Source organism: Macrobrachium nipponense, chromosome 18, assembly GCF_015104395.2.
Source record: "Macrobrachium nipponense isolate FS-2020 chromosome 18, ASM1510439v2, whole genome shotgun sequence".
NCBI classification, from domain to species: domain Eukaryota; kingdom Metazoa; phylum Arthropoda; class Malacostraca; order Decapoda; family Palaemonidae; genus Macrobrachium; species Macrobrachium nipponense.
Window position 1 is genome coordinate 76,564,501 of NC_087211.1, and position 24,057 is coordinate 76,588,557.

Here is a 24,057-nt window from a genome sequence, read left to right on the forward strand (position 1 = left end):
GGGCATAATACACACCACCAGTATCACAGAAACAAATAACTTGGCATATGCAGGAGCAAGATTAGTAACAGAACTGATGGGGATTCGAACACCAACACCACCAGCACAACCAACCCAACAGAAACCAAAACAGCAACCTCCTTGGAAAAGGCGCCTGAAAAAGCAAATCATGGTGATGAGATCTGACTTGAGTAAACTGAAAGAGATGGCAGAAAAAAGGCTAAGAAGCAAGAAAACAAGGGAGGAACACAACGAGAAATACAAAGTACAAGAGAGGGGACTAAACAACACAATAGAAGATGTAAAACAGAGGCTTAAGGCCAAAGCACATAAGATTCAACGGTACATGAACAGGAATAAGGGATACCAACAGAACAAACTATTCGGAACCAACCAGAAAAGACTATACAGCCAACTAAGAGGGGAAGACAACCACCAAGAAATTCCTGAAGCCGAACACAGTAAGAGACTCTGGGAAAACATATGGAGCAATCCGGTATCACACAACAAACATGCAACATGGCTTCAGGAAGTCAAGGAAGAAGAAACAGGGAGAATAAAACAAAGATTCACAGAGATCACGACAGACACAGTCAGACACCAACTAAAGAAAATGCCAAACTGGAAAGCCCCAGGTCCCGATGAAGTCCATGGATACTGGCTCAAAAACTTCAAGGCCCTACACCACGAATAGCAGAACAACTCCAGCATTGTATCTCAAATCACCATGCACCCAAATGGATGACCACAGGAAGGAATCCTTTAGTACAAAAAGAAAGAGTAAGGGAAATATAGCCAGTAACTACAGGCCTATTACCTGCCTACCAATAATGTGGAAGTTACTAACAGGTATCATCAGTGAAAGGCTATACAATTACCTAGAGGAGACAAACACCATCCCCCACCAACAGAAAGGCTGCAGAAGGAAGTGCAAGGGCACAAAAGACCAGCTCCTGATAGACAAAATGGTAATGAAGAACAGTAGGAGAAGGAAAACCAACCTAAGCATGGCATGGATAGACTATAAGAAAGCCTTCGACATGATACCACACACATGGCTAATAGAATGTCTGAAAATATATGGGGCAGAGGAAAAACACCATCAGCTTCCTCAAAATACAATGCGCAACTGGAATACAATACTTACAAGCTCTGGAATAAGACTAGCAGAGGTTAATATCAGGAGAGGGATCTTCCAGAGCGACTCACTGTCCCCACTACTCTTCGTAGTAGCCATGATTCCCATGACAAAAGTACTACAGAAGATGGATGCCGGGTACCAACTCAAGAAAAGAGGCAACAGAATCAACCATCTGATGTTCATGGACGACATCAAGCTGTATGGTAAGAGCATCAAGGAAATAGATACCCTAATCCAGACTATAAGGATTGTATCTGGGGACATCAGGATGGAGTTTGGAATAGAAAAATGCGCCTTAGTCAACATACAAAAAGGCAAAGTAACGAGAACTGAAGGGATAAAGCTACCAGATGGGAGCAACATCAAACACATAGATGAGACAGGATACAAATACCTGGGAATAATGGAAGGAGGGGATATAAAACGCCAAGAGATGAAGGACACGATCAGGAAAGAATATATGCAGAGACTCAAGGCGATACTCAAGTCAAAACTCAACGCCGTAAATATGATAAAAGCCATAAACACATGGGCAGTGCCAGTAATCAGATACAGCACAGGAATAGCCGAATGGACGAAGGCAGAACTCCACAGCATAGATCAGAAAACCAGGAAACATATGACAATACACAAAGCACTACACCCAAGAGCAAATACGGACAGATTATACATAACACGAAAGGAAGGAGGGAGAGGACTACTAAGTATAGAGGACTGCGTCAACATCGAGAACAGAGCACTGGGGCAATATCTGAAAACCAGTGAAGACGAGTGGCTAAAGAGTGCATGGGAAGAAGGACTAATAAAAGTAGACGAAGACCCAGAAATATACAGAGACAGGAGAATGACAGACAGAACAGAGGACTGGCACAACAAACCAATGCACGGACAATACATGAGACACTAAAGAACTAGCCAGCGATGACACATGGCAGTGGCTACAGAGGGGAGAGCTAAAGAAGGAAACTGAAGGAATGATAACAGTGGCACAAGATCAGGCCCTAAGAACCAGTTATGTTCAAAGAACGATAGATGGAAATAACATCTCTCCCATATGTAGGAAGTGCAATACAAAAAATGAAACCATAAACCACATAGCAAGCGAATGCCCGGCACTTGCACAGAACCAGTACAAAAAGAGGCATGATTCAGTGGCAAAAGCCCTCCACTGGAGCCTGTGCAAGAAACATCAGCTACCTTGCAGTAATAAGTGGGTACGAGCACCAACCTGAGGGAGTGATAGAAACGATCAGGCAAAGATCCTCTGGGACTATGGTATCAGAACGGATAGGATGATACGTGCAAATAGACCAGACGTGACGTTGATTGACAAAGTCAAGAAGAAAGTATCACTCATTGATGTCGCAATACCATGGGACACCAGAGTTGAATAGAAAGAGAATGAAAAAATGGATAAGTATCAAGATCTGAAAATAGAAATAAGAAGGATATGGGATATGCCAGTGGAAATCGTACACATAATCATAGGAGCACTAGGCACGGTCCCAAGATCCCTGAAAAGGAATCTAGAAAAACTAGAGGCTGAAGTAGCTCCAGGACTCATGCAGAAGAGTGTGATCCTAGAAACGGCGCACATAGTAAGAAAAGTGATGGACTCCTAAGGAGGCAGGATGCAACCCGGAACCCCACACTATAAATACCACCCAGTCGAATTGGAGGACTGTGATAGAGCAAAAAAAAAATAAAAATAATAATAATAAAACTTTCCTCTCCGAGTCCCCGTCCCACCAAATAAATAATAAACAATGTAAATCCACAGATGTCATATTGAAGTTCATTGTCGTTAGAGGACAGTGATGCCAATGGATCTTTGGCTGAATGTTGCTTGGTCTTGGTGTCTCATGGGAGCGAGATATCTCGGCTTGATAACCAAGTCTAGCTGATTTTGATAACTATGACCTTGATGAAGGCGTCACATTTAGTCTTTATAAGAAACCAAAATTTATCGTGACGCTTTACGCCGATAGGGATAAATGAAATGAGTTTAACAAATACTGCGTAGATGCTATATTCGTGTAACATTGTCTGGATAAAGATTTGGAATGTTATGGTCTTACCTTAAAAATTTATTTGTGCTTGCGGGTTCTTAACTAGAAACCTGGGAGTGCGCAGATGTTCTTTTCTAGAATCTTTGAAGAGTGTAGATGCTCTCTGTCAGAAATCTTATAGCGTTTTGAGGCTTTTCGTTTTTCATTTTGTTTTGCATTGTTTGAAATGATGTTGTACATACAGGCTCTTTATTTGAAACCTATTGCTTGATTGAAATGATGCTGTACCTACAGGCTCTTTATTTGAAACCTATTGCTTAGATAATATCTGTTAAGAACTTTGGAGTGGTTAGAAGCTCTTCCTTCTAAACCTTGTGGTTCTTACAGGCTCTTCATTAAGAATTTAAGATTGCTTATACTCTTCGATCGAAACCATGGAGTATTAGAGACTCGTCATGAGAGCGTTTTGAGTGTTTGGACTTTAAAATCGTAATATGGAGCGTGTAGAGACTCCTCGATAGGAAATATTCAGTTCGTAGACTCATGATTAGTAGGCAAAGAGTCCTCAAGGGTTTAGTCGATGAGGTTCCAGGCGCCTAAAGAATTCGTTTTGAAATTACGAGTGACCCTACGATCAACACTACCAGGATGCATAATACTATGCAAACCAGATCCCAGGCCAACGTAATCTAACAAAAATCATGTTGATGTCACGAGAACAAAAGAAATCGAAAACAAAAGAGGAAAGACCTTTGTCCCTACTTGTGTCAACTGGGTCACTTCAGAGGGCGTTATTTAGTCTCCTGATGTCAGATTTTGATTAAATCCTTGGCTATGGTAGCTTATGCCAAGACCCTTCCTTAATATTGCGACTGATTTTCTTCGCTTGGGGGATGCACTTAAGCACAATTTTGTTTTCATTCCTTCGACGATTTTCATGGTATTGCATACTTATCTTAGCAACCGTTTTTTTTTTTTATTTGAACGCTGTTTGCTATATCTATTCAACTTGACTCGTATGTCATTTTTGTCAGATAAGTTTATGACGTTTGAGTTCACTCAAAACGTATAACTGCTTTAGATAAAATTTAGAAATCAGTAACGGGCTCAGTATTTTTTTTATTGCTTTCATATTGATTTGTTTAAATTCTAAAATTTATTCATGCTTAGAAACCAGAGGAGTATTAATTGAAACCATGTCTTCTCTCATTATCTTCCTAATACGAAACAAACAATTTGGGCACAGTATAGGCCTATGTTGCTGACCTTCTGGGTCAGCGGGAAGGTGATTCCAATGCAAGTTGTACATCAACGGTCAATAGGTTACAGCCTTAATTCTCAGAAAAAAAAAGTTAAGTATATCTTAGTTTTATCAGACCACTGAGCTGATTAACAGCTCTCCTAGGACTGGCCCGAAGGATTAGATATTTTCACATGGCTAGGAACCAATTGGTCACCTAGCAACGGAACCTACAGCTTACTGTGGGATCCGAACCACACTATATCAAAAAATAAATTTCTATCACCAGAAATAAATTTCTCTGAATCCGCGTTGGCCGAGCCGAGAATCGAACTTCGGACCACCGGATTGGCAGCCGAGCGCGAAAACCACTCGTCCAGCGAGGAACTTAATTCTCAGAACCCGGGAAGGATTGCAACTTGCGTGTATGAGTTAAAGAACTGTAACAATGTTAGATACTTTTGTTGTTGTTGTTGTTTTGTTTTTTAGAGGTGTAAAGAATTGTCACTTTAAGGGCTAAATTGCCCGCGCTTCTTGGAAACTACATGTTCATGATGAAAGTGATTTTAAATGTTCGAGGTAGAATTCATCCCCGAGAGAGAGAGAGAGAGAGACTAAACATTCAGATTAACTTAAGATTGCTGTTTCCTTTAGACCATGCTGGCCTTATACCAGCAAGGGCTCCCGACGCAGGATATGAAAAGAACTGCACATATAACCAAACTGAGAAGCTTTATTGATACTCATGATCGTCCTTGAACATCCAAGCGGTCAAGTCATCGAAAAACTAGCGTCGACTTTCAGGCCTCCAGATTAAACGGTGTGCTCCTGAATCCAGGTACTGAAGTAGGCAACTTCCGTGTAGACTCCAGGTGTGTTAGGACGAGCGCACCCGTATCCCCAGGAAACGATTCCGTGGAGTTTTCCCCCGCAGACGAAGGGACCGCCGGAGTCTCCCTGGCAGGTGTCCTTGCCGCCTTCGGGGTAGCCTGCGCACAGCATGGAGTCGGCGATTTCAGAGGCGCCGTAAGAATCTCGGCAACTTGCGTCAGAGACGACAGGAACGTCAACCTGCAGGAGAAAGACAGAGACACGTGCCGTTAAAGGGACGTGTGTACGACGCAACAGCGAAATGGGGTATGATATACCCGGTGCGTTTGTCCGTTGATGACATCAACAAATGTGAGCAAATCGTAGGAAAAGAGTCGTACTGTTGATATTAGTTATGCAATTAAAAACTTTTAACAGATTGTACTGAACAGAATCAATGCTATACTAGTAGATTCACATCAACCGTGCATTTGATGTCTAGACCTAGTCCCTAACGACGCTCCGGATTGGCTGTTGATAAGCCAGTCACAGCGGCAGCGCTTGAAAGTGGAAACTCAGACTCTCTCGAGAGTTCACATAGGCAGGATGTATGTTCCACCTTTCCTGAAAGACGTACCCCTCAAGAGAGGTGGAACATAGATCCTACCCATGTGAGCTCTCGAGAGAGACTGAGAGTTTCCAGCCCTGTAATTGGCTTATCAACAGCCAATCATCAGGAGCGTCGTAAGGGACTGGCTTAGACATCAAATGCACGGTTGATGTGAATCTACTATAGTACTATATCTTCCTTGAGGGTTTTATTTAGCGGCAATCCATTTACAAACTACTTATGTTGCCAAGCGATAAGAGTTATTATTGTTAGGTCCAGCGAATATAAGTTTTCACATTATTATTATTATTATTATTATTATTATTATTATTATTATTATTATTATTATTTAGGTCTATCACAATCCTCCAATTCGACTGGGTGGTATTTATAGTGTGGGGTTCCGGGTTGCATCCTGCCTCCCTAGGAGTCCATCACTTTTCTTACTATGTGCGCCGTTTCTAGGATCACACTCTTTTTGCTTGAGTCCTGGAGCTACTTCAGCCTCTAGTTTTTCCAGGGATCCTTTTCAGGGATCTTGGGATCGTGTCTAGTGTTCCTATTATTATTATTATTATTATTATTATTATTATTATTATTATTATTATTATTGTGAACATACATTCTAATGGAAGACACTATAAGAGCATGCGCTAAGTCTTGCCCGACAAAGATTCGTCGATATTATAAAAGGAGACTATATTATAAGAATAAGCTTTCATTACTCGAGAAAATGCCGTAAACTTACGCCATGGCTTTACTGACTTTAAGAAGATTGTTATAGGGAGTTCTCTACCTTCCTTTCTTTTCCTAGATTATCTACTCTGCCTACACTTGGGGTACAAAAGAGCAAGGGCTAGAAAATACAAGAGGGAATTAGGTCGCCCGTCTCATTGACCATGGATCTTCCCCTACCCCCCCCCCCCCCCTCCAAACAAAAAAAGCATTCTAAAAATGAAAGATTTGAAATGAATGGCGGAAATACTAAAGGCGGGAAGAGAGAATAACATCGTCTTTTGAACTGAAATCAGTCACCTTTCTGAGCTTGTCTGGCAGGGAGCCGCCCTCGGTAGTCGTGCCCCATCCGGTGGTGGTGCAGAGAGTGTCAGCTTCGACAAACTCCAGCTGGGCTGGGATCTCGATTGCCTTGACCATGTCGTTGAACACCAAGGGCGTGGTCAACTTGATGAGGGCGACGTCGTTCTCCATCGACCTGGTGTCAAAACTCTCGTGGGCGGTCAGAGCTTCGGCGTCGATGGTTTGCTCGTCGCCTGATTCGACGCTCAAGTCGTATTCCCCGGCGACAACTACGATGTTGTTGGCGTTATGCCTGATGTGGGGAGAAAGTGCCTGGTTCAAGATGCATGCTTTAAGTACGAGAAATGACTGCCTCAATGCAAATCGCTTGTGTTTCTGATTATAAGGCATTTATGTATGGATGGTAGGTGATGATTAACGCTGGCTGGCTGTTTCCTCAAAGGTGGTGTGACGATAACTCGTTTTCGGGAATCTTTACACTCAAACAGGCAACTTTCAACGAGCAGTCATACACGTTCGGCTGCTCGGAACAGCACTTTAATTTTGCTACCAGTTAAAAACAAAAGATATTTTCATCATATAAAATCTATCAAACAGTAAACTATGTGAAAATTGCAAAGAACCAGAAAATGTGATGCATTTAATTTATATCTGTAAGTGTAGCAAGAAACTGGTTAATTCGATTTGTGAATTATTAAATGAATTGTGTAATATTAAGACAAAAAGTTGATTGAAAATTTTAAAATTGGATTTTGAAGCACATTAAAAAAAAGGACAGGAACACTGCTGTGATTTTAAGTTGTGACTATGTTGTTGGTATCTGGTTATTGTTTGTTTGTTTGTTTGGTGCTTTTACGTTGCCTGGAACCAGTTGTTATACAGCAGCGGGACCAACGGCTTTACGTGACTTCCGAACCACGTCGAGAGTGAACTTCTATCAACAGAAATACACATCACAACGCAGATACCAACAACATAGTCACAAATTAAAACCACAGCAGTGTTCCTGTCCTTTTTTGAATGTGCTTCAAAATCCAATTTTAAAATTTTCAATCAACTTTTTGTCTTAATATCACACAATTCATTTGATAATTCACAAATCCAATTAACCAGGTTCTTTCTACACTTACAGAAATAAATTAAATGTGACATTTTCTGGTTCTTTGCAGTTTTCACATAGTTTACTATTTGATAGATTATATATGATGAAAATATCTTTTGTTTTTAACTGGTAACAAAATTAAAGTGCTGCTCCAGCGTTTAATGCGTTTGCTGATAAAATCTTATATGAGTAACTATAGAAAAAATATTTACATTAAGATACATAGATTATTTGTAAAAAGTAGAGGATCAGATTTTTGTTAAATTCTAGTATATTTAAGTCAACTTGGATAAAATTCTGATTGTAATTCTGTTAAAATTGTAAAATATTGTATATTTTCTCTGATAAAAGATAAAAAGTTAAAAACAAAATATTAGCTGACTGGTGAATAGTTTGTTGACATTGTAAAAGAGATTCCCGTATCGAAGAAGAAAGAACTAGAAAGTGTTTACTGCTTTTAATGACTCTATTTGTGAGAGTTATTTGTGTCCAGGATGCACCGACTTTGGTGACTGCAGTCAGGGTCTATAGAATACTGCAGCATAAATTTTGATAACATTCAACAGAGATTCATGGCAGAGAAAGTTATTTAAGTGTACTGAATTTCTCTCTCTCTATGACCACGTACCCTTCAGTGCAGTGAGCGGCGGTGACGATGTAGTTCTCGTTGTAGACGGAGCCACCGCAGGAGTGATACGTTCCGAAGATGCTTTTAACCTGCATTGAAATCTGATGGGGGAACTCTCCTGGCGCGGCCTCGTCTCCTCCAACGATTCCAATGGGAATGGGCTTCCTCCTGTAGAGTTTTGGCACCTGGGGAAGCCCTTGAGAGAGACAAAATGCGATGGTGAGTGGCTTTTCATTTGTGGCAAAATTGACGCGTCTTTGTGATGAGAGAGGGATGTGGTGTTGGAAAGAAAGATGGTGGGGGTTGGGGGGAGGGTGATGGAACCGTAGTCGTAATAAGAAGAGTAGTGAACGTCTAATTGGCAAAGCTAGGCAAGAACTCCGCACGGACTGCTATCCTGCAAATGCATAAGCTACTAGGATGGATTGGGGCGTCAAATGTACCTCGCCGTGTTTAGTATTGGCCCCTGGGGGTTAATTACAGTCCACCTCCCAAAACTAACGGTAAAGTCTTAATAAGCAACCCAAATACTATAGGAAAATGTAATTTCCAAAGAAATACCCGACGCGGAGTTAGATCTACCGTCTAATTCGTTGGAAGTTGTCGAAATGATTGATGCTGATGCGGCAACAGATACTGACAGTAAACCCACCCACAACACAATACAATTTTCAATGTAGAGGCTGGTGTGAGGGGCAGACCCAAACCCTTATCTAGCCCAGACCCGAAGAGAAGGAGAACTGAAGGGAGGAAGGAAACGATTCTATGAAAGACTGTAAAAGATGGCAGTAAATTGAAGCAATAATAAAATGTCCAAGGAACCACATTACTGGGGATAAAACGATTTGCGGAAATGAAAATCAAATTTACACGATTTGCGGAAATGAAAATCAAATCAATACTCGAAAAGGGAAACTGCTTGTCAATATTATAGTAGTAAAATATGTTGACATAACGAAAAATAGAGAGAAATTGTACAATAATTCTAGAACGATCTAGTTAAAGAAATTAATCCAGTGCAAAAACAGTGGAAGTCGTCGAATCCCATTCAAAAGAATTGTAAATAATATTCAATCAATTGCATACCCATTGAAAGAGCCACGGACAGAGCCAGAAGAGCCAGTCGTAGATGCATTGTGGATGATGGGACGCCGAAGAAAAGGTGCCATTCGAATCTCTCTGGCCTCTTTTTATAGTGATCGTGCGCTCTTGCGACTGTGGAAGTGCGCAAGTTGCAGACTGCACCCACCTTTTAGTGTGGCCTCAGACATGTGTGGTGTTTCTCATGCAGCTTGCGTTGTCGAGGGAAATCCTGGTTTCTCTTTTTTTTTTTTTTTTTTAATAAAAAAAATGGAGGTGGGTTGAAGGGGAGACATTACTTGTGCACGTGCTTTCTAAGATGGACTTGGGCCCAAGGTCTACATTTTCTTAAGATATATGAGTTTCTTTTCTTTTTTAACATCTGCACTGAATACCAACTATGCTGCTTTTTTCCATCTGTCCATCCACCTGTGGTGTTTTCGCATGGTAACACTGCGTCCTGGGCTTTAAATAGTTACGCTCTGTGTTAGTTTTTGGTAAATAAAAAGATATCTTAGTGTACATTTGCAAATGAAAAGTGTTTTAATGATTTGCTGTATGCGAATTACACCGTTAATATTCGAAATAGGATATTATTTAAATCCCGGGGACGCAGTGTTACCATGCGCAAACACCACAGGCGGATGGACAGTTGGAAAAAACAGAGTATAGTCATTTGTATATTTGCACTGGTTATATAAGTTAACTAATAAATCTATGATATATATATATATATATATATATATATATATATATATATATATATAGTATATATATATATAAATATTACAGATATAGAGCTTGTGTTATTTGAATGTTGTATACTCATAGTTTCATTCGACTATAACAATAAAACGAATATCAAAAGGTAAGTGGATGATAATACGACAATGCAAGATTTAAATATTGTTATGTAAAACAATTGTGGCGAAAAAGATGGACCTATAGTGGACTGTATTATGTGCTTAACGTTGTTACTTGGTCAAAAACCGCTAAAAGCCTTACGTAACAACTCCACAAAACTCCCTTTGCGGTTTCTAAATTACGGGGAGATATCTCTCAACCCAATTCATTATTAACGAGGATAACACACCAATATCACTAATGAATAGTACCACAATTAAGTACGTACTTTCACTTACTGAGCAGTCCTTGTAGACATGAACTCAGATCATAAATCGCTATACGAGATACAACGAGAGGTACGCCTCTCTCTCTCTCTCTCTCTAAATGTTGCGAGTACTCACAGGTTGATTTTCAGACCTTAGAGGTCGTTTCTAAGTTATTTGCATAACCTTAAAGTATGAAAACAATAAAGGTCTATCTGATCAATTTATATTCACCATCCACAAAACTGAAACATAGGAAAAATGAAATAAAATCGAGAGATATTGAAACGCATTTGATAAATGTAAAGTTAAAACTTTACATTTATTAAACTTTTAGTTTAATAACTAAAAGTTAAACATATCAAAGAGGAATAACATAAGTGACAAATGAAATTAATCACTCAAGGGGAATTGTAAATCAATGGCACTCAAATGAAACAAATTACGACAAAATTCAAAGAATCAGGGCAATCGCCCTTTCTGAATCACACACACATCACTACACAACACTAGATAACAGGTCACCTCAAAAGTTGAGCCAAGAGGCTGTTCGTTCCGTCCTGCATTCGGGTTTTGTTGGGGAAAAGAGACTAGTTATACAATTACCACGAATGTAGCACTGACGTACAAGGTTTTCATGAACATAAAAAAAACTCTACAATAATTATCAACTTCGTTGTCAAAAATAAATTCCAAATATAATAGTGTGCAATTTTAACATAGTTATTAAATGTAGTGAATTAATTGGTGGTGTGTGTCAATACAATTTTGGGCGATATCACTCCCATACAGTGTACTACGCACATACGCATACACACCCCTAGAGGGGCACGCAAAGGAGCGTTCAGAGGGGCGAACTACTACCCTTCTTTTCCCCTCCCGATCTTTTGACCTCTCCTAATGGCTTCTCTGGCGAGAGGCACAAACAAGACCCAATGACACCAACTCTTACCATACGTAATATGCGCAATACATTCACCAAGAACAATTTCATATATATTTACAATACAAAACTTAGACTGAGCCTAATACCTAAAGGCTCTTTTTGGTTTGGTTTGCGGTGGCCGGGGGTGGGGGGAGCGAGGCGGTGGACCTATAAGGTGTTACCAAACTGATTAATTTTTCTCTGTTGTCGAATCCGACAAAATACAAGCATATGCACATACAAAACTGTCAGAGCAATAACAAGAAGTTCACTTTAGAAAGTTGGAAACCGGCTGTCGGTTACACAGCCACACCGAATTCTGTTCGGATTTACAATAATTTCTAGCCAGAACTAATGTAAACTGAATATTCAGTTTGATGGCCATGGTCCAGAGGCCTGCCCTACACCATGCTTGTTGGCGTGTTCCCACTATAGCTACCCATAACTGCGGGCAAGGACCCATGCATCCAAATTTGCATGTAATTTACCAAATCAATCAAATACCTTGAATCTACCCTATTTAGTGTGAAATAAATTACAGGTAAATTACAGATTAAGGGGATGGGAGTTCCTAGGGCACGGCATCCAAGGTTAGGTGTTAAGCCTGGATAACCTATATTCCCTCCCAAATGACCACTATATGAAAATGCTTACTGGCCTAGTAATAGCTATGACTGCAGAAGCCCTGACCTCTCATTCTGCATACTCTTCCTAACATCATGACAGCCTGGGAAAAACAAAAGTTAAAATGGAGAATTCAAAAATCAAGATAGCCTAGTATAATTCATAGCATAGTCTTCAGACCTGAACATGACTTAGCATGCCAGAGCTGGTCCAAACCATGATAACAAATTTCACCGCCATGAACTAACCATGGAGGGTATATACCTGGAGTTGCGATCTCTATACCAATACTACGTAGTTCGGTGGTCTTCCACCAGGGCGGCATTGCAAAGCCTTGCGGCCATTTTTAAAGGTCTGCTAACCCACAAATTGAACAAGGATTAGCACAAGTGTGAATTTTTTAAATGTTAATGTTTAATGAGTAAGTGTTTAGCAAATTTTTAGGGTCTAATGAGTAAGTGTTTATTGAATGTTTATGAGTTTAGGGTTTATAGAATGTTTACTGAATGTTTAGTGTTTTGTGAATGTTATTGAATCTTTATTATGCAAGTATTCTGTGAATGTTTAGTTAGTATTTTGGGTTTTAATGAATGTTTCGTGAATGTTTAGTGTTTAGTGAGTGTTTAGTGCATGTTAGAGTAAATATTCAGTGAATGATTAGAAAATGTTTAGAGTTTAGTGAATGTTGAGTGTGCCAAGCGTTTAGTGAGTGTTCAGGGTTTCGTGAATGAATGATTAGTGTGCGTTTAGTTAGTGTTTAGAGTTTAGTGAAAATGTTTTGTGAATTTCAGTGTTTAACGAATGTTTATTAGGTAAGCATTCAGTGAGTGTTTAGGATTTAGTGAATGCTTGTGTTTAATGAATGTTTGGTAAGTATTCAGTGCATGTTTAGTGAGTGTTTAGTAAATGTCTTATGATTGTTAGTGTTTAGTGAATGTTTAGTGTGTGTTTATTTTGTGTTTAGTGAGTGATGAGTGGATGTTCATTCACTGTTTAATGAGTGTTTAGGTGTTTAATGAGCATTTAGCATTTAGTGTTTAGGGTTTAGTGAGTGTTTAGTATAGCGAATGCTTAGTGAACAGTGTTTAGTGTATAGAGAGTACTAATTGGATGTTTAGTGTATAGCCAGTGCTTAGTGATTGTTTAGCGTTTAAAGAATGTTTAGGATTAAGTGAGTATTTAGTGAATTTTTACTGTATTTGAGGTATAGTGAGTATATAGTGAGTGCTTAGTGATTGTTCACTATCCAGTGAGTGTTTAGTTATTGAGTGAGTGTATGTTTAAGTGTAAGTGTTTAGTGAGCGTACAGCAACCAAATACCAAATTAACTAAAAAAAAAAGAAGAAAAAAAAAAAAAACCATGGATATGGAACACAGCCTCTTTCCGACTTCAGTGCTTACTGGTCATAATTTTGCCATACTGTTTGCTATGGCGGTTGTGGTGGGCGGTTATTATTATTATAAAGGATTAGTTTATCCAGACCTCTTGAGTCTAATAAAGGCTTTTTCGGGCTGGTTTGCATTGGGGGTGGGGGAGGGGGGCGGGGGTGGTATTATTTGTTACCTTATAAGTCGTAATCTGATTTTTTTTTTCTTTTATGGAGTTGGTAATACCGAGTTCTTAAAATCTATAAAGTGTGGTGCCTTTCAAATGAAATAGCTTCTTAATTTATATTTTAGTATGGTTTTATTTTTGGCACAGGATATTGGTATGGCAGCCGTATCCCTGATTGCGATAGATATTGATACGGCAGTGAATTGCGCATGCATCAATTTCAGACTTCCTGCCGTACAAATAACATAAGTGTAGTGGGGGTACGTCAGATTCTGTCAAGGTGCCGTATTGTGCTATTGACTTGCTGTAGGTACGGCAGTCTGCTAATCATGCAGCAGTTGCCGTGCACTGTTGCTAAGAGCTATAGGTACGGCACTAGAAGATCAGCGACAGTAGCAATAATAGTCGAACTGAATTATTTTGCCAACGTGAAGCACCATACTGTCATCACCAAAGCACCAAAATATTTTGACAGTAAATGAAAATATAAAAAATCACAATAATACTTCAACATACTTAGATTTTGACTATATACTCCTCTGAACCGTGTAATAATACATTAGTTTTCACCAAAAAACAGATATTTTCAGGTTTCAACGAGCTGAAAAAAGCAATAGGCGTCTATGAAGAGTCAAACTTCCGGAAATTGTATATCTGTAGGTCGCGAACGATCGAATTGGCCCTGAAAAGAGCTCCGAAGAAAAGATATCTTCAAAGAAGACTTGAAGTACACAGAAATCATGCTTTGTTGTATTCATGGTGATAAGGAAAACTACCAAAGTCGATCCGCTGGTAAACGGCCTAATCAATCGTAAGTAATCATCCAAATTAGGTCTATATCATGTTTCCCATATTGGACGCACTACCTTACTAGCTAAGCTTCAAAACTTCTTTGAATCTCCTCTTCAGAGCTCTTTTCAGGACCGACTCGATCGTTCGTGACCTACGGATATACAATTTCTGGAAGTCTGATTCTTATTAGACTCTTCGTAGACGTCTATTGCCTTTTTTTCAGCTTGTTGAAACCTGAAAACATCTGTTTTTCAGGTCATTTTCTTGCTGTCATTGATATGCCTGAGGCGTAAGCAAGGGTTCGCGCATGCACAATTCACAGCCGTACCAATATCTATCGCAATCAGGTATACGGCTGCCGTACCAATATCCAGTTCGTTTATTTTTTTTATATACATAATACATTTTTTACTATAGCTTACCATAAAATCAAAATATTTGTTTTCTTTGAAAATCCTTAAAAACAAATCAAAGAAAATTCTACGTTTTATGGTAAACCATTTTGTTTATGGCTTATTAAAAAGAGCAGTACTTCTGGTCAATTCTGTTCGGATTTACAATAATTTCTGGCCAAAACTAATGTAAACTGAACATTCATTTTAAAAATTTGTCCAGAAAAAGATCATAGTCCAAAGGCCTGCCCTACACCATGCTTGTTGGCTTGTTCCGACTGAACTGCGGGCAAGGGCCCATGAATCCAAATTGGCATTTAATTTACCAAATCGATCAAATCACAAGGTAGAATACAGATTAAGGGGATGGGAGTTCCTAGGGCACGGTATACAAGGTTAGGTTAGGAAATGTTAAGCTTACCTGGATAACCTATATTCCCTCCCAAATTACTACTATGGAAATGCTTCCTATACTGTTTTTTTCCATCTGTCCACCCGCCTGTGTTGTTTGCGTATGGTAACACTGCGTCCCATGTGTAAGTTTTAGGTAAATAAAAGGATATCTGGGTACAATTGCAACTGAAAAGTGTTTTAATAATTTACTGTATGCGAATTACACCATTGATATTCGAAATAGGATATTGGTATTATTGTTGAATGTAACTATCTAAAGCCCGGGACGCAGTGTTACCATAAGCAAACACTGTAGGCGGGTGGACAGATGGGAAAAAAAACGAGTATAGGTATACTAGCTAATAGGACTGCAGAAGCCCTGACCCCTCATTCTGCATACTCTCCCTAACATCATGACAGCTTGGGAAGAACAAAAGTTAAAATGGATATACCTGGATCTCTATAACAATACTGCATAGTTCGGTGATCTTCCACCAGGGCGGCGTTGCAAAGCCTTGTGGCCATTTTTAAAGGTCTGCTAACCCACAAATTGAACAGGGATTAGCACAATTGTGAATCTTTTTTACGTTAATGTATAATGAGTAAGTGTTTAGCAAATTTTTACTGTCTACTATGAGATACAGGGTCTCTATAACACGGTTTTTTGGACTTTGCTCCTTGTCAAAGCATCGGATGTAGCTGAAAGTTGACATATGTATATTTTACAACCACACACAAATTTTGTCAGCATTATCAATAACCTAAACCCGATAGTTTTAATTTTTATAGAGTAAAAATTATCTAGCCGACGCCATGGCCAATGATTACGAGCCAAGAGTCGAAAAACATTCATTACGTAAGCAAGCTAAACACCTTTTGACGAAATGTTGCCCCGCCCATCCACCAGACAGAAACTCCATCGGCTCTGAAACCCAAAGACTTTATGAATGGCGGAACGATACATAGATGTGGGTGGGGTATCAGTGCTAGCGTAGTAATACTACTGTAGCAGTAGTGCCGCAACAGTATAGCAGTAGGTTTAAAGCCAATCTACGGTACCGGCTATTTTTTTTTTCAGTAAATAGGTAGATAGCCAATAAATAAAAATTGTTTGACATTGGATATAGCAGTTATCAAATCAAGCTTGTCTCCTATGTTTTTTAAAATTACCAACTATTCCCTACATCTTGTCAATCTGATTATGACCTATAAAGTAGACTGTAATTTCTTAGGAAACCTATTTTGGGAGTTAGACTAATAATCAAAGTGTTTTTGTATTTATTAACATATTTGTTGGTTTGTTCATTATGACAATTATCAGAGGAGAGGTTCCAGAGTTCATAAAGGTGTACTGCTTTGCTTGTATTTGAATTTGCATGTCATTGTTGCCAGAGGTTTAGCCTTCGTTACGTATAGCCAATCATCCATCGAGAAAGAGGGAAGAAATGCTGTCATTAGTTACGTAACGAGTGCGTTCGAAACCTTTTCTCTGAGTAAGTTGGCCCGTCTTCAAAAAAAGTCATTTTTACATTATAAGTACCAAATTTATTCAACCTACGTAATGCAGAATACAGTCAAAATTTATATGTAGATATAATATGTATTCTGAATAAGCGTTATATTTATGAAATGCATAGATAAAAAGTTATTGCGCAAAAACCGTGTTACAGAGGCACTGAATCTCATAGTAGTGAGTGAATATTTGTGAGTAAATGTTTAGTTTAGGGTTTAGCGAATGTTCACTGAATTTTTAGTGTTTTGTGAGTGTTATTGAATGTTTAGTTAGTTTTAATGAATGTTTAGTAATGTTAGAGTAAATATCCAGTGAATATTTATAAAATGTTTAGAGTTAGTGAATGTTGAGTGTGCCAAGCATTTAGTGAGTGTTTAGGGTTTAGTGAAGGTTTAGTGCATGTCAGTGTTTAGTGAATGAATGTTTAGTATGTTTAGTTAGTGTTTAGAGTTTAGTGAAAATGTTTTGTGAATGTTAGTGTTTAGCGAATGTTTAGTAGGTAAGCATTCAGTGAGTGCTTAGGGTTTAGTGAATGCTTGTGTTTAGTGAATGTTTAGTGGTATTCAGTGCATGTTCAGTGAGTGTTTAGTAAATGTCTTATGATTGTTAGTGTTTAGTGAATGTTTAGTGTGTAAGTGTTTATTTTGTGTTTAGTGAGGGATGAGTGGATGTTCATTCGCTGTTTAGCGAGTGTTTAGGTGTTTAATGAGCATTTAGCATTTAGTGTTTAGGGTTTAGTGAGTGTTTAGTATAGCGAATGCTTAGTGAACAGTGTTTAGTGTATAGAGAGTACTAATTGGATGTTTAGTGTATAGTCAGTGCTTAGTGATTGTTTAGTGTTTAATGAATGTTTAGGATTAACTGAGTATTTAGTGAATGTTTACTGTATTTGAGGTATAGTGAGTATATAGTGAATGTTCACTATCCAGTGAGTGTTTAGTTATTGAGTGAGTGTATGTTTAAGTGTAAGTGTTTAGTGAGCGTACAGTAAGTGTGTATAGTGAGTGTGAGTGTATAGTAACTGTGAGTGTTTAATGAGTGAAAGTGTATTGTGATTGTACATTACTGTTTAGTTAGTGCTTAGTGACTGTATGCTAAGAAAGTCCTGTAATTTACAGGAACCATTTATGCTAGACACGGCTTAGATCCCACAGCAGATGCTTAGGCCTTGACCACAATGGTTGGAGTGCTTAGGTAATTTTTCTCTGTGAAATTGGGTGCAGTAATATAATAATAATATAATAGTATACCAGTAGTAAAAGTAATAATTATAACTATAATAATAATAATGTAATAATAATAGTAAACAGGTAAAAGTGATAGTAATAAAAATATTAAAAGTAATAAAGTATAGTACCATGAGCTGGCCGAGACCTTTCAATATCGAGGTCACGCGTTAGGCAGAGAGATCACAACTCTATGGAACTAACGTGTAGCCATAGGCATGGGCGTCCCTTGCAGTGGGGGGATGTTCTCCCCCACCTTTTTTATTAGGGGAGACAACACAGTCCATCAATTGTTCCCCCAAAACTTTCCTCCAAGTTTTATCGGTAACTATATCACAGAAGCTGTAGAAATTGAATAAAACGCCTTTTAGAAACCAGATGACGTCCATGAGCAGGCATACCTACCTACTCAAACGGAGCCTATCTACTTGCTGAAGTGACTAGAATATGTTTACTTGTGGACGAACAGCAACCAAATACCAAATTAATTAAAAAAAGAAAAAAAAAACGCCGTGAATTACAAAAGGATTAGTTTATCCAGACCTCTGAGCCTAATAAAGGCTCTTTTCGGGCTGGTTTGCTTTGGCGGGGGAGGGGGGCGGTGGCGAATGGGAGCCGGTATTGTTTGTTACCTTTTAAGTCGTAATCTCATTAAAATTTTTCTTTTATGGAGTTGGTAATACTGAATTCTTAAAATCTATAAAGTGTGGTGCCTATCAAATAAAATAGCTTCTTAATTTATAATGTTGTTTTGTTTTTTATATTATAACTTACCATAAAGTCAAAACATTTGTTTTCTTTGAAAATCTATAAAAACGAATAAAAGAAAATACTATAAAAACGAATAAAAGAAAATACTATGTTTTATGGTAAACCATTTTGTTTATGACTACTGGTCAATTTTGTTCGTTGTACTGGCGTAATTCTAGCTAGTACAGACTTCATGCATCATGTTCAAATCAAATGCTCCATGCAGTTTCTCTTTGACCACTCACTTGTGGTTCCACTGATTCTTCGCTTGAGCCATCTGATGGGGAAGCTTGAACTGGTCGCACATCCTTGGCATTCCATCAACGGAAATGTTGCCCTTTACGCCATTGAGTAGTACAACGGGCGTCCGGGGGCTTCACCCAAACCTCCTCTCCCATCTTAATTGAAAGGGGTGTGTCTTGGCTAGTATCTGCTCTTTTGGGGACTACTGAAGGGTATCTCCACTCATATCTGTACACCGCATGCTGTGAACCTTGAATAGCCTTGATGATTCTATGGTGCCTTTCAACTATTCCATTTCCTCCCTGTCGTTAAGCAGCCCGAAAAAACCTAACAATTTTCCAACAAGACAACCCTGTGACCTTAATGCTGTACTATTAACCAGTAATAGTTCATTAACTGGCCCTCTTTCCAAAAAGATATTATTCAACTCAGCAGATATTTCTTGAGCATCTTCTCTGTTTAACTTCCTCCATATTACTTTTGAAGATGAGTAAGATGAGGTTTTACCATTTCTAGATGTTGACATTTATAGGATTTGTAGAAAATTTAGATTTCCACTATTTAGAAAACCTACAAATGTTCATTCCTATTCGAATCATCAGGTGAAAGCTAGGGTTACATATATTTTATTTATTTATTATCATTCTTTAATTGATTTTTTTTTGCAGTTCCTGTAGTTTCTTGGTACCTTTAGCAGTGTCTTTCCACTTGTAAATGCAAAGTCAGCACCTATCCTTAAAAGAAAGAACAGAACCATTTTTTTTTATACTGAGAGAGAGAGAGAGAGAGAGATGAGAGAGAGAGAGAGAGAGATAGAGAGAGAGAGAGGAGAGAGAGAGAGAGAGAGAGAGTATATTATGTAAAAGAATGATTAAGAAGAACGATAAGTAATGTCCTGTATTCTTGACTGTAGTTTTCGAACAGTGCACCTGTGGTTTTCACGGAGATAAAGAAGTATCCGGACTATAACAATGATAATAACAATATAACCTTGTGAAAAAGGAGGAAAACCGAGTACTATAATAAGAAAATTCGTGAGGCTGGAAAAGATACAAAAAATAAGTTATATAATCTCCTGGACCGTTTAACGGGAATTTCAAAAGAAAAAAAACGAAAAAACTACCTGATGGTTATAGTGATCGAGTTTTAGCTGACAAGTTTATAGGGGTTTTCAAGAATAAAATTGAAAATATACTGTCACTAGAATTATTAAGAAAGCCAAGAAAACAAATTGTTCATCCGTTCCGGTGCCTATATCGGAGATAATTGCAGCTGAGAACTTTCTGACTTTTGAGTATGTGATTTGTAAATTGCTGGACATCTGAATGTAAATTCCAGATATCTGAGAAAATTGCGATTATTAAGCCAGTTTTAAAGGGTAGTACACTTGAATATCAGGATGTGAGTTCATATAGGCCTGTATCAAATTTATCTTTTATTTAAAAAATTATGGAATATGCGATCCTCGAACAATTAATGGGTTACCTAAATACTGCAGGTTTTATCCTGATTACCAGTCTGCATTCAGACAATTATAGTCCGCTGAGGAAACTATATGCGCAGTGGTAAATGACCTATTGGAAATGACTGATACAGAGAAGTGTGGTATATAAGTGCCCTTTGACACAGTTGTACATGATTTACTCTTAGATATAAGGACTATTTGAAGGACAGGTCGTCTGCGTGCAAAATGGAAATGCCGTGTCATCGTATGAACCTTTAACGAGATGAGTTCCTCAGGGAAGTGTGCTTGGGCCTGTCCTATTCTGTATCTATGCAGTTAGTTTGTCTAATATACTAAATGATCTTAGAGTAGAATATAAGCTAAATGCCGGTGACACGCAATTCTATTTCATTGTTATAAATATTGAGGATATAAATAGCAAATTAAACGAAGTTCTATCGAATATTAAACAATGGAGACTTTGAACAGTTGAAATTAAACTAAAATAAAACAATGCTTACGATCGTCGGTAAGGAAAGTAACTTGAGGAGTCTGGGTGTTAACCAAGTGTGTATAAATTAAAATTGGACCCAGACAGCTGATAGGGTCCCTGACTTCGGGGTGTAGCCTACTTAGATTGTCGCTTGCCACTCAGTTTACAAATTAATAATGTTGTGAAAGGTGCTGGATATCACTCAAGAATATAGCTTTTGTGAGGAAATATCTTAATGGGAGTTCTGTTAAGAAACTTTTCATTAACTGTGTTATAAACAGTCTATAAGTTACCCAATGTACAGATCAAGAAATTGCAGAAAATTAGGAACAGAGCTGCTAGACTAATAAAAGGTGTTACCCCTGTCTTAATTGATTTGCACTGGATCCCGGCGAAGGCCTATTCAAATTGTGTGTTTTGACCCATTAAGTTTTTAAGACCGGCTCTCCTCGGTATTCGAGGGACCTACTACAGTATATACAACCAATAAGTCAACCGGTAGTACAGTCTGTGGCTCCAGAACCTTTAAATATGCAGCTCCTAGATTGCACAACAAGCTTCCTCTTGAGCTGGGACAGACTGAGGATTTAAAGTTTTTCAAAAAGAAACTTAAAATCTTTTTGTTTATCGATGCTATGGTATGGAAGATCAAGCAGTGACTGTGGAATTTGCAGCGTAATCAAATACATCTGATGAATAAACTGTTAATTTGATAATGCGAGCGCTAAGGAAGTGGTGCGGGACCTGGATAAGCGGTCAGCAAGTTACAAGTAATAATAATAATAATAATAATAATAATAATAATAATAATAATAATAATAATAATAATAATAATAATAATAATAATAATAATAATAATGATAATAATGATGATGATGATGATAATAATAATAATGTTATTTCATCTCATGGTCATATACAAAAACAATTTGCAGATATTGCAGGCATAACTAGGACAGAACAAAATACATGAGCATGATTGCAATCGTTACACATTGATAATAATGCCTCCTATTCAGATAAATCCCTTTTATTCTGATTCACCATCACATTCTTAAACAAGTCTTTTATATCTCAGTATCACTAGGTAACTAATTGACATTTGTACATTGAAAATTCTTTCTTTTAAAGTACTGGTATGTGGGAGATGCAAGAGATGGAAAATGTTATAACGGCAGCTTCTTTTTGTCTAAATATTTTTATTGGGTGCAGGCGGTGTGAAAAGCTTTGTTTTCTTTTGCATAAGGTATAAAATTCTCATTTAAATGAGAAAACGCCATGATATCACAAGATTGTCTGAAATTCACAATTCTGATTTCAGCAAACGTGAAAGTACGGCGACATCGAAGGATTAATTTCCCCATTGAAAGACAGTATTTCCCCAAATCTAGGGAAATTATTTTGGGAATTGGCAACACTGGAAAGATGAGGGGTCATTCCTTACAACTTATTTTTTTTAGCATGACACAATACGATTTGTATACATAACGGTAAAAATTATATTTATCTTGAAAATTAAAATCCATGGGTATTACATAGCAAAACTGACAAATTAAAATAATATTTTGCTATACTACAAAGAAAATATCCAGTGAACGTAGTCTTTCGTAATGTATTGTGTTTATGAATTCCTGGAATCCTGGATTCCGCCGTGATGGCCCACGTCAACTACCGTGAAGGTATGTTATCAGATATCGAAATATGTAAACACGTACTAATTGTGAGGGGGTTTAAGTTGTGTAGTGGCAGTGATTTGTATATGTACAAACATGCTCTATTCCCAATAATGTAGGGCAATATTCTGATGTCTAGGTCCTGCAAGGTACCATTAGATACTCATGTGGAAGGCTAAACAATCAGACTTTGTCGGTCTCCAACAGAATAAGGGAATTTAGACTGCTTTACCTATACTCTTTTGAGTCTTTAAGTGTCGGTTTCACCAAATATTGGTTCTATAATTTCCCGCCTATGGTACCTAGGGCTTGACTTGTGAGGGTAGTCTAGCCATCCCTTATTTTGGAGTTATTGTGTACCTACTACCTAAGTTCCTAATGAAAGTGGCTTAGGTATTGCTTTGGTAGATCTAAGACCTTATACCGCGGCGAACTAGACTGTGGCAGTTGACGTTTTACTATAGAATTTTACCTCCTGAACAAGAATTTAAAGTAATTTTTTTTCAGCCGGCTGTAATTAACCTGAACTCTATCCTACGGTAAGGGGGACCGATGGCAATGCGGGGTTTTGGGTGGAGTAAAACGCCTTTGGGAAGGTTTTGCCGTGTTATTGTGTTATTTACTCTTATTTATAACATTTGAAACGCGAAATACAAGCTGAAATAAAGCGATAAATAAACTGGTAATGGAGCCGTTACTTAGCCAAAATCCACCTAGCTATTACTACTGTTATTACGACGCCGAATCCTACTGCGCATGCGCAATGTTACAGGAGACTGAGGAGAGCTTTTGTTTCAATCACCGACTCCTTACCTATGTTACACTTCTAAGCTTGCCTTCCTTTAAGGAGTGGTATGGGGGCCGGGCGGAGGCCCCCCAGTCAGGTAAGACGTTCTTCTAGGTTAGGTTAGGTTAGGTTGGTAAGGTTAGTATCATAACCTATATATGTTACACTCCCTGCTGGCTACGTATCCCACACCCCCTACCAGAATTAAAAAATGGCGGTATGTTTACATTTATTGGCCCCTAACCAAAACTTCGAAGATTGTTCTGTCGAAGTAGACTGTGGCAGTTGGCGTTTTCCTATGTTATTTTAATTACTTTACAATAATCTAAGGTAATATTTTGCTGGTTGCCTGTAACTAATCTGTTATTTACCTTTGAACTCTGTACATCAGTACATCGCAAACCTTGTACCATTATGTAGTCTTCAAAGGTAAATTACGGTTTAATTACAGTCGACTGAATGAATATTACTTTAAATTCT

The 24,057-nt window shown here is 38.2% G+C and overlaps 1 protein-coding gene across 1 annotated transcript in view; it reads right to left on the reverse strand.

Annotated features, from left to right (window-relative positions):
* The window catches only part of LOC135196656 (transmembrane protease serine 9-like), a 76,707-nt gene extending 66,893 nt beyond the window's left edge, over nucleotides 1-9,814 (reverse strand). The window contains 4 exon segments of the mRNA XM_064223492.1: nucleotides 5,210-5,461; nucleotides 6,846-7,140; nucleotides 8,579-8,774; nucleotides 9,665-9,814. Coding sequence (XP_064079562.1) covers nucleotides 5,210-5,461; nucleotides 6,846-7,140; nucleotides 8,579-8,774; nucleotides 9,665-9,713 — 792 coding nt within the window. The 5' untranslated portion in view covers nucleotides 9,714-9,814.
* Between the last annotated feature and the right edge of the window lie 14,243 nt (nucleotides 9,815-24,057).